General features: G+C 46.1%; 1 protein-coding gene across 1 annotated transcript; it reads right to left on the bottom strand.

Moving 5' to 3' along the window:
* Nucleotides 1-1,288: 1,288 nt before the first annotated feature.
* Nucleotides 1,289-6,628, bottom strand: LOC109765698 (E3 ubiquitin-protein ligase RING1-like). The gene is made up of 2 exons (XM_020324481.4): nucleotides 5,367-6,628; nucleotides 1,289-1,545 (listed from the first exon to the last, which is right to left on the bottom strand). Exon 1 carries the CDS (start codon nucleotides 6,501-6,503, stop codon nucleotides 5,391-5,393), a length of 1,113 nt encoding a protein of 370 aa, XP_020180070.1. The 5' UTR covers nucleotides 6,504-6,628; the 3' UTR covers nucleotides 1,289-1,545; nucleotides 5,367-5,390.
* Nucleotides 6,629-11,612: the final 4,984 nt, after the last annotated feature.

The following is an 11,612-nucleotide window of genomic DNA, read 5'->3' as shown; positions in this document are numbered from 1 at the left end:
GTGTAGTGAAAATGAGAAACGCAAATACCGAGAGAGAGAGGCGTGAGGTTGGCCTGGAGGCGTTTCCGATGTTCAGGGTGAGTCCTTTTTCATTTACACTTATATAAAACCGCATTAATTAGTGCCAAATCAGTTGACTAGTACTAGTAATCACTGATTCTGGGGCCCCTCAAAATTGGAGGCCCTGTACAACCGCTCCGGTTGCACATGCCTACATACGAGCCTGCGCTTCAGCAATGGTCTATGCGATCACAAACCCACCAACACTCGAAACTTTGACTTGTACGGAGGCTTTGTCTTTGGCTCTGGACCTAGATGAACATCACATGCTGATTACATCCGATTGCCAATCAGTTATAAAAGATATTGAAGAAAGAACAAGAGGAACAAATGAAGCCATAGTAAAGGAGATAACAGCCAGAAGAGAGGAATTTGAAGCATGCAGATTTCGTTTCGAGAGTAGAAAGAGCAATTTTGAGGCTCATGCTTTAGCTAGATTTGCTATTTCTTTAGAGATTAGCCGTCATGCGTGGTTTGGCACCCCACATGATTCTGTAATTATCCCCATGAACATCATGCATTAATAAAGGTGCAGTCTTTACCTAAAAAAACCAATACGATATATTTAGGGGGAAATTCGTCGTTTCATACCTATAATTAGCCAGTAGAGTGTCGCATACATATAATTATTTTTTTGCATACATATAATTAGCGACTAAAATGCCGAGAACTGACGTTTGCATTGGTAGACTATAGATAGATAGGCAATATCACTATTCAATATTTGCATTTCTTGTTCACTGCGTATAGACTAGATAGATAGGCAATATCGCTATTCGACATTTGCATTTCTAGTTCATTGCGATTAGACTAGATAGATAGGCCTTTTGACGCCGTCTAGTCAGAGTCGGGAAAGGAGCGCCTCATTTAGGTCGCCATCGGCGTCAAGTGCCTAGCAGGGAGAGGAAGCCCCAAGCCTCGCGCACTGGAGGAGGAAGCGCCGACGACCACGGCTAATGTGGTGTAGGGAGAGGAAGCCCCGCGTGCCCATGGCGCCGTGTTTTCCTCGACGAGGAGGTTTTAGCCCAATCTCAAAATTTGCCGACTCAGTCTCTACGTATCTGTGAAGTTGGAAATCCGACGAGCGGTCGGCACCCACGCACGGGGAACAATTGAAGTGTGCTGCACATTCCCTGCAAAACACACGTTATTTCCTCTTAACCTTGCTCGCCAAGGAGCACCCATCTCATCCCAACCAACCCCACACGACACAGGCAAGATAGCTAGGTTGGGGGTCCATAAACGAGAATCGATTTAACAAATCTGCACAAAGAGTCTACGCAACGCACAACTTCCTGCCACGGCAGTCTCTGTGCCTTGCGTACACGGCCTAAGGGACAGCGACAACGACAACTAAAACCAACATTGTTTTGTTCCACCAAATAAACAGTCTGTAAATTCCTTTGGTCTTTCGATTGTCTGTAGTATAACTCACGGTGGCGCATCAACATTGTCGACCTCTGGACGCATCGCCGACAAGGGAACCTGCAGGCAGATAATAAGATTGTTGTTAGTAGCTGCTACTCTTGGAAAGGGGAAGGGGCAACGAGAGCCTCCGGGTACTGGCAAAGAGGAGAGAGCCATATAACTTCATCAATGCACAGGAAAGAAGCAAAACTGGCAGGTGTCGACAAAAAAATAGATGCAGAAATCAAAGTTAGCATTGAACACAACCAGATGTAGCATGTTTTTCGTTTTGTTGTGTTTTGCAGGAAACCAGATGTAGCATCTTCTTTCTATGCCAGTCTAGGAACTTCCTTTTATAACAGTTGTAAACAGCATATATATAAGCAAGTGTTCAAGCTATTCAAATATCACAGGTACAATATAGCTCTGTGTTTGACCGATGTATTACCACGAGAGCTCGTGGATGAAGCAGATGAACCTTTGATTTCATCTATCATGTTGCACAAAGTGGAAGGAAAAACTTTTTATTTGTAAATTACACAATGTGTATTTTTTTTTTGAAGAAAAATAGTGAGGCACTAATGTGGTCAATATCTAAATCCTTGGATGGCTAATTGACGATAGTGGGGATGAATCTCTTAGGTATATAGGATGAGTGGCCAGGACAGTCCAATAAAGCGGCTGCCAGAGGAGTCGCACAAAAAAAATACAAAGGAAACAATGGGGACTGTGAATGCAATCTGAACCTAGAAAAATAGATTTCCAACCAAACAGGCCTGAAGGGAAGACGTCAAAGAAATTTGCACAAAACATATATTTGAGCATTCTTCAACAATTGAAGCCATCAATCATACTGTACTTTGCTAGATATTACTGTGTAATCATTCAACAGCCAAACCAACAACCAACAAAACAGCATGCATGAAGATCATGGTCACCATAACTGAAACTGAAGTACAACCCAATGAGAATACGCAAGAGATGAAAAAAAAATTTATCTAAATATATGCAAAAAAAAATCTTGAAAAGGAATGCATATTTTAATCTGTTCACCATTTTTGTTCTAAAGTGACACTTGCAAAAAGCAAACATTCTGGAAATGATACCGGAGTAGGGACAGATAACTATGGTGGTCATCTCGTGGGGTAGGGACTGATACCTGGGTTGATCATATACGGATAACTTGTGGAAAACTTATGAAACATAATTATGCTGACGACAAGGTTCTCAACTTCTCAGTGGACGAATACAAAGTTCCTAATAACTAATAGCAGAGCACCTTATCTTGATGTCTCTGCTACATATTTTGTCAGAACCAGAATGAACTATACCATTATCTGGCTGGTCACAAAAGTCTGTAGCAACCGTAAATAATTTGGCCAGTCAATCTAAACAAATCAAGGAGGCAATGATCAACAAATTCTATCCTCAAATGCATCCAAACAAGGGATGTACACAAGAGGCAGATTTGAACAGGAGTTGTGCAAAGGAAGGGCCCATATCAATGTAAAGTTGTGTGCCAAACCTGATAAAAGTATCAGAAGTTTAGAAGCCTCAGACAAGGCAAGGCATCTCTCCCTATTCCTATTTAATTTTCGAATATCCCCTACACGGTTGGCTGCTAGCTGGTTGAATGGACAAAAGGCGTCTTACATGAGTTACTGCTCTGAGCAAAACTGTTGTGTTTCGCTTGAGCAAACAAGATAGAGTCCAAACCTCTTTTGTACAAATGACTTGGCATAACTGCTATCAAATAATCATATCTACCTGTTTGAAAGAAACTAACCAAAGAGAAGCATCCAAACTAACAAAATTAATGTAATACCCAACAAAGTAAAAATAAAGTCATGTGAGAGGCCATGCACTCACACTCGCGTATGACAAAGTCTCTCAACAACCTGCCGACTTCATTGGAGAGATGATAAAAGTAACAGCCACAGTACAGTCAACAAAATTATCACACTTGAGAGAACATAAATAGCATTATGATTCATGGCTGACATTTTGACTTGAAGGCAACAGCCTCCTAACTAAAAAAACTAGCATTGCAGAAAAAAGAAGAGATGTTTTGAATTCCTGAAATCTATACGTAAATTCATTGGTCTATTTAAAGTCTGGATTGACTCATAACAAATGATTTGAGAACGGTGAAATTTCAAGGCCCTCTTCTGCTTATATATGCAGAATGATAGGATCCTCACTAAAAGAACCTAATAAACACATATGATCTTCTAAGACAGCTAGTGAAACTAGATGTGTGTGCGTGGATGAGACTAGAGTCTGGATCATCCACTATACTCAGCCGACCCAAAGTACAAACCAAAAACAAAAAGAAAGAAAAAAAATCTCTCCTACTTAAAGAAGACGTAAAGTTCTGTTGTCCGCTCCTCCTTCGTCCAACCTTACGTACATCCCCCCTCCTTCCTCTCCATCTTTTTATTTTTATTTTTTCCCTCTCATCTCTGGTTTTTCTATCGTTTTTCCCTAAAGACCGCCTCCCTGCCCCACCATTTATTGACTTACCGAATAAAATTTTGTTTTCTTTGGTAAGCTAATAAGTGCTTACCAAATATGGGCAGGTAAATCTCTACTATAATATTTATTCCCCCGTTGCAACACACAGGCAACTATCTAGTCAAAAATAAAAGAGAAAACGGCCAGAACGAAAATGTGTAAGCCTATAAATAACTGGAGCCACCATGGGAACTTAGATGCCTAGGGCTACCAGGTGTGCACCACTGGCGAAGCTCATCCCTGACCATGCCTAAGATCTGCATCAGCGTGTTGTGATCATTCTGGGGGGGAAAACTATGTTGTTCCTCTTTCTAAATCATCCACGTGAAGAGGATAAACAACAACAAAATGCAGCGAGAGCTTTTTTGTTTGTTATGAAATGTTTCAAGCGAACCAACAAACCTCTATAAGTAGAAGTTAGGCTTGCTCGTCAAATAATTTTTTTGTGATAACAGCTTCCTACTGTTTAATACGAATAGCTTATTACGAACTTATATACAAGTCTTAACAAGCATATGCAACTGTTGCTGATACTACAGCGCCGGCGTGGAGCTTGGGAGGTAGTCCAGGAGCGGATGCAGATAGTGGTCTGCATCGACGGCATCTGGAAGATGGTGGATCTGGGTTCGTGGTTCGTGGCATGCAGGTATGGTTTCCTCCTCCAACGTCTTAGTTGGGCGGGGGTGCCAGATCTGGAGTTCGATGGCGTGTCCGGGGTGTTGCCCCGGTCTGATTCGTTCAACGGCAATGGCTTCGCCTTTATTGGCGAGCCACCTTGGAGGTCCGCAAAGCTGCATATCAGCGATGGAGCCGCGTCAAGCTCGGGTGTGGAGGTGATCCGTCATTTTCTCCTTTGGTGGCTGCTATGGTGGTGCCAGAGGCAGGTGACGGGCGTTGGTGTCAAGCTCAGAGGATTCTTCAGTCTTGTTTGTAATTTTACTTCTTGGCTGATGTTCCTATGTGCAAAGGCTAGCGTTCTACTGTCTTTTCAGTTTTGTCAGGTCGGTATGTACGTGACTTATACTATGGTCGTTATGATATAAATGAGACACGTATTACCATGCAAAAAAATAAACTGTTGCTGATACTACAATGACACAAAACCACCAGATCAGATATATGCCTGAAATTGATGTGAGCAGTCAAGTTTGTACTATAGCATCTCCAGCTTTCAAGTCCTAACCGTTTATGATTATGAAATGTAATTGCATTTAGCAAACTATTCTGTAAAAATGAGTAGTTCTTTCTCTACTAGTCAAGAAAAGAATAGTAAACAGGAATTGAAGCAATTTCAGCTACAATCAAAGAGTTATGAACAGGATATAATCTAGTCTACCAAGTAAATTGCATCCGATACAAAAGGCTGTGCTATATGATGTAAATACCTCCAAGTGATCACAGATTTGTGTTCAATTTTTGTTACTGCCACCAGCTCCATCCTGCGAACCGCTGTCCTGTGAGCTACTGCCAGCACCGGCATTGTTCCCATCTTGCTGTGGTGTTTGACCTGCCGATCCACCAAACGGCCATGGCAATGACACATTGAATCTCCTTTCCACCACCCTTGCAGTCTCCCCACTCTCCTCCCCTCCTTCCTCAGCAGCACCAGAGCTCCCAGATGCAGCAGCAGCAGCAGCGATACCAACAGCTGACTGTGGGTTTGAGGCCTTATTGCCCTCATAATCAGGATCATCGGTGGGCAGCTCAAAGCGACAAATGGGGCACGAATTGTGGAGCTCCAACCAGGGTACAATGCAATCTGCGTGGTAGATATGCTTGCAGGGCATCTGCTTGGCCCCATCTCCAGGTGAGAAATCTTCCTTGCACACAGCACACTCGGCACCCTCTGCCGCCGCAACCATGGCATCTGTGACAACGACGTCAGGAAGAGTGGTCAGGGCGGACTTGGCAGCCGGCGGCGTGCCGTAGCGGTTGGGATCGTTCTCGGCGAGCTGCTCGATGAGTTGCTCCAGTCCCGGGCCGACGAAGTAGTCCCCGTAGCTTGTCCCACCGGCACGGCCGCCTAGGCCAGGGGCGAGGTTGACGCTGGCGTCGTCGAGGAGCACCTGGATGTTGGCGCCCCCCTCCATGAGGGTGTGGATGTAGTTCTGGAAAAACACGAGCGGGTCGAAGGACTCCGGCTCGTTCTCAGGCGTGGCCGTGCCAGCGGCCGAGGCGGCACCGCTCCCGCTCCTGGACCTAACGCGGCGGCCCTCCTGGAGGTCGAGGATGCTGGTGAGGAAGTTGGAGAGGTCGCTGGAGGGGGGCGCGGCGGTGGAGGAGGAGGAGGATCGGGACGGGGAGGAGGCGGTGGGCATCATAGGGGGGAAGGCGAAGGGGAAGGGGAGGATGGTGGGGGCGGGGACGGTGACCTCCTCCAGGAAGTCCCCGCGGCAGTCGGGGCATGAGAGCTCGCCGGCGGCCGCGGCGGAGGCGGCGATGAGGACGGTGCGGTTGCATTGGTAGCAGAAGTACTGCTTGCGCGCGAGGGAAGCGTAGTAGGCGGCGCCCGGGGTCGACATGGCGGCGCCCGGCGATCTAGGCAGCGGCGGCGATGCGAGTTTTCTCTACGGAATTTAGGTCTTCGGCTCTCAGTATCTCGTTTAGTCCTTTTTTTCTGGGTTTCTCCGATTTTATCAAGAGCGGCGGGAAAAAAAATTATATGAGACCAGGTCGGTTAACATGTGAGACCCGCCCTGATGGATGACACGTGGCATTCACAAATCTCAAAGCATCTAATCTCTCCCCCCTAATTTCAAGTGGAGGGTGGGATGGATGCTTTGTGATTTGTGAATGCCATGTGTCATCCATCAGGACGGGTCTTGCGTGAGACCTGGTCTCATAGAATTCTTTTCCTAACGGCGGTGACCTCGGACGGCGTTTCCTTGCGGCCCAGAGGAGAGGTTAGTTAGTTTCCGATTGATTCAATTAGATTACAACACGTCAGGCGTCAGAGTTTGGTTTGAATTTTGTTAATCGGGTTGATTTCGTGTCAAACATTTAACTGACTACCAGTATTCTTCTTTCTTTTTACAGCGATTTACTGGTATTTTCACCGTTGATTTTTTTTTTACAAGGAATCGCTACCTTTCAACCGGCTGATGACTCACGCGTATCCATCACCTCAGTGGTCGTTCGATTTGGGTCATCTATTTTGGAACAGGGGAAGTAGGCAAGAAGGACTAACAAATTTGCAACATTAGGCATGTTGCAAACACAAGTTTATAACACGGGTCATGTTGCAAACATACGATGCCCTGACACGTAGGCAGCACATGTATAACTTAATCATTTTTATTATTATTATTTTCACGGAAATTTTTCACCATTGATGGTTTGTGGAAAAAGGCGTGTCTTGCCTACCCTACATGTAGAAATATATTGTGTGAAAGTTTTGTTTTGCTCAATGACATTATGTGAATTGATTGCAAAAGTTTCGTTACTTTAGTAAGAAGTATAATCATCATGATTGAAAGTCTTAGGGCATCTTCATCTTTGATCCGCAAAATTTGCTCCGGCATTTGTCCATGTAAGAGGAGACCAGTCCGCGGACACTGATGTAGGAGCCGTTTATCGAATGCTATCTTGTATATGTCCGTTAGTAAAGGGCAATTTGAAGTTCAAACCTTGTCTGATCCATAGCACACGCCGGATCACGCCAGCCCGGATCACATGTCCGATCACAATCAAAAGTGACAAGTATGCTTAAGTTTTTTACATGCCCAATCCCGATCAAAAAATAATTTCAGTCTAGCAGTCCGTGCAAAAAATTGAGATTTTCTGCCCTGCCGGACCGGCAATCCGAGCCTCCTCCACGCTCAAGGTGTCATCGCCGCCACATATGTAGCCTTCGCCGCCTCCGCCTCCTCCTCATCCTCCTTCTCCGCCGCCTCCAGCTCATCTTTCGGTCGCGGCGACATTTTGTAGTGGACGCCTTACATGATCATTCTTGCGTCGGCATCCAAAGACTCCGCCTCCAAGGACAACATCTCGGCGTCCTCCGCATCGACTGCGATCTTGACCTTCTTTTCTTCGAGCTGCTCCTTCTCCTCGAGCAAGGCCTTCTTCTCTTCGATTAAGGCCCTCTTCTCTTCAAGTGCTAGCTTCTTCCCAATCGCCTCCATTAACAGTTTGAATCTCTCTGCCTTTTTTCCCTCCTTGATGTCCGAGCGCTTGACGAATGCCTCCACCTTCTTGGACACGATGTCCTCGAACCTCTCGGTCATCTTGACCGCCGCACCTTCTCACTTCATCCTTTCCTCCTCCCACTTCTTTCCCTGAAACCCTCTTCTAACCTTCTTAGGTGGTTCTTTTGTTGGGCCGGTTGGGTCACCGGTTTCTTCGTTGGTGGCTTGGGCGGCGGTCTAGGTTCCACTTTCGTTGCCCATTCAACTTCAACCGGCAATGCATGAAGATGAAGTTTTTCTTCTCCAACTTCTTGAACACCGTACACGCACGACAAGGCTACAAAAAAACAGCCAACGATCAACAAAACTATGCATATCCGACTAGTGATCAACAAAATTGTTCATATCCGGCTAGTGATGAATCAACAAAACTATGCATATCTGGCTACAAAATTGGGCACATCCGCCAATGATCAACAAAACTTCGCATATCCGCCTAGATATCCGGCTAGTGATCAACAAAACTATGCATATCCGGCCAATGATCAACAAAACTATGCATGTTCGGCGCCAAAATTGTTCATATCCAGCCAATGATTAACAAAAGAATATCCAGCTACAAATGATCAATACAACTATGCATGTCCTGCAAGTGATGTACACTTGTTAACAACTTACTTGCTCGGTGATTTGGGCACCACTAGGCCACCGTGCGATGAGATGCGCCAATTGACCGCAATACTTCGACATGGCCTCTTGGATGGTGTACCATCGATGGTTGATGAACTTTGGTTCACGGTTGCAGATGGCCGTGTTGGAGTAGGGCGCGAAATGCTTGTGTTCATGGCACCATATGTGAATGTTGGCCCAAAAAGTTGAGCCCTTTTGCTCCGTGCCATGGATCGAATCGACGCTAGTGGCCAACCATACACCGCAAAACAGTTTGTCCTCTGCTTAATACATCAACCATACAAAACATAGCCATTGCAACTGGTATTGGTAAGATTGAACTGGTGAGTTCATACTTGGTAAGTCCTGAGAGCTAGTTGCTGGGGCACTTCATCTTGGCCAGAGCCCGCCCAAAGTCAGCGAAGGCGGAGGCGAGGTGTTCCTCTGGGTCGAAGCGTGGATCAGTGCCGCTGACATGTGTACCTACAGGCAATTAGTAAATGTTAGAAGTTAAACTGCAATTGCACAAATGATGTAAAATACTGTAAGACATGGGATGTAGCTAACCTCGATGGCAAACAACAGCATCGCCCGTTATGGCCCTGTGTAAGTACATGGAAAGGCATGTCAACTACGACAAGGTAGCATCCACCAAAAATAGCAAATGGGCAACATCTTTAGTGATATCTTCATCGCAGAGAGTAGTACGGTAGCAAAGGGACAAATTAAAAATTTATACAACTGTTAATTACAGAAGGCTTAACAGCATCCTGAGTCATGTATTGTAAGTTTGTTGCTGGTATTGGTGAAATTGAGCTGGACAATTTACTTGAACATCACACAGTGTGCAATACTAAAATAAACAAGGCACAAACATGCTTAATACATCAACCGTACAAAACATAGCCATTGCAAGTGGTATTGATAAGATTGAGCTGGTCAGATCATACTTGGTAAGTCCTGGGGGTAGTCGCTGGGGTACCTCATCTGGGCCAGAACCTGCACCAAGTCGGCGGCAGCGGAGGCGAGGTGTTCCTCCGGGTCAACACACACAGCGGCCATCGCGCCATCGACCGCCATCAGCTCGTCGACCTCCATGTGATATGTGGTTGGGCTTGCGCGGCGATGCTCTGGAAATAGGGCGGTGGGGATTTGGAGGCATGAGGATGTTTCGCATACGCCATTTAAGCAATTAGGGCGGGGTCGTGATAGAGATCGGTGGGTTACCTGACTGGGTCGTCGATGCTCGGGCAGAACGTACATGTTGTTGAAGTTGTGGTTGCGGCGGCGGCGGTTTGAGCTGCCGGGAGGGGGCGGGGGGGAGATACTGCGGAAATTTGATAGGTGGGGATGTAGTGGGAGGAATAAATTCTGAAATCGCGCCCTAATGAAAATTTTGCTGCAAAACTTGAACTTGGGCGGGGGAAACACACAATGCAGACGTAGCGCGTAAAATAGTCGTGTGCGAGAAAAGAGAAAATTGGTAGATCCCGTCTCCAAAAAAATGTACACGTGTAGTTGATTTTTTCGGTCAATGGTATGTTTGCTTTATTAGGAAACATCGCACAAGTAACTGACTTATGGATCATTAACACACAAAAAACGCACACGGGTACGCCATAGAAACCGTGTGTTTTGTGAACTTCTAATGATTCTTATATCTATCAGCATCTCCAACCACTCCTAATTTAAAAATCTCTTTCATTGTAGCAGGGTTATTCAATGTACATGAACAAGGCAAAGGTGACACCCGATGAACAATCATCGGTTTATGAAATGCAATCAAGTGTCAACCTACCTCGCTTACATAGCCAGAATTGATCCTATGCAACAAGAGAGAAGCTTGCTGCCATCCGCCGGCGTGGCTATTTAAGCCGGTGTGCGGCCAACTCACGCGACGAGGTGGGAATAAAAACCAGTTGCGGCCAGCTCTAGTCTTCGGTGGCTGCAGGCGGACGTTTTGGGAGGATTTAGGGCCGGGGTGCGGCTACAAAAATCCAGTGACCACATGCTAATCAACGCTCAAAGCCCTCAAAGGATGCCCTTACCGACATTGTACGTTAATAATAGATAGTATCAACTTAAAGTATTGCTAGTAATTTGCTCTAAAACTACTAGTATGCAGTACTGGTAGATGCTCGTAATTAATTATACAAACTTACGGGCGATACACACACTAACTACTTCTCACATGCTAGCATTAGGGCATGCTGGCCAGACGTCGTCGTTCTCCTTCCCGGCCTTGTTGGCGGTAGCCCACCATGCTTCGATCTCTGCCGAGCTCTCCTCGGCACAGTGTGCGGCCTCTTCTTTCTTCCGGCGGCAGGACTCTCTTTTCTTAACTAATTTCTACCTTTTCAGCTCCTTCTGTGCGGCTTTGGCCGCCTCTAGATCCACCGCCCATTCCGCCATGGCAGCATCAAAGTCAGCCCACGTACTTGTGCGGCCGCGGGCGGCGTTACTATGCGCCGCGGTGCCATGAATGACGCTTGGAGAGAGCTCTGGGACGGAGTGGCCGGACAGCCGTACAGTGGGTGGTTTTTAAGAGCTCAAGGACAAACGACGAAGGAAATTTGGCTTCCCTTACCATCTTGCTCATTTATTATCGCACACGGTTCATCTCCGTCGCCATCGGAAACAGTATGCGCTGAGCCTATTGTGTGTTGCATTATGATTGGCTAGAACCCAGCCACGCGGATCGTGCGTGTGCACCGTAGGATGCGCCGCGATCGAACGAAAATCCACGCCCCTCTCATCACACCCGTGTAGTTGTAGCTGGATTGGATTTATCTGCGCTAAATGCCTAGAAAATGCACATAGTCCCCTAAATATGGT

Source organism: Aegilops tauschii, chromosome 1 (assembly GCF_002575655.3).
Source record: "Aegilops tauschii subsp. strangulata cultivar AL8/78 chromosome 1, Aet v6.0, whole genome shotgun sequence".
NCBI classification, from domain to species: Eukaryota; Viridiplantae; Streptophyta; class Magnoliopsida; order Poales; family Poaceae; genus Aegilops; species Aegilops tauschii.
The sequence above is the reverse complement of the archived record's forward strand: the minus strand, read 5'-3'. Positions and strand labels throughout refer to the sequence as shown.

What these genes read in the sequence shown, in the direction of transcription:
- LOC109765698 (XM_020324481.4), bottom strand. Translation starts at nt 6,503, where the DNA reads ATGTCGACCCCGGGCGCCGCCTACTACGCTTCCCTCGCGCGCAAGCAG.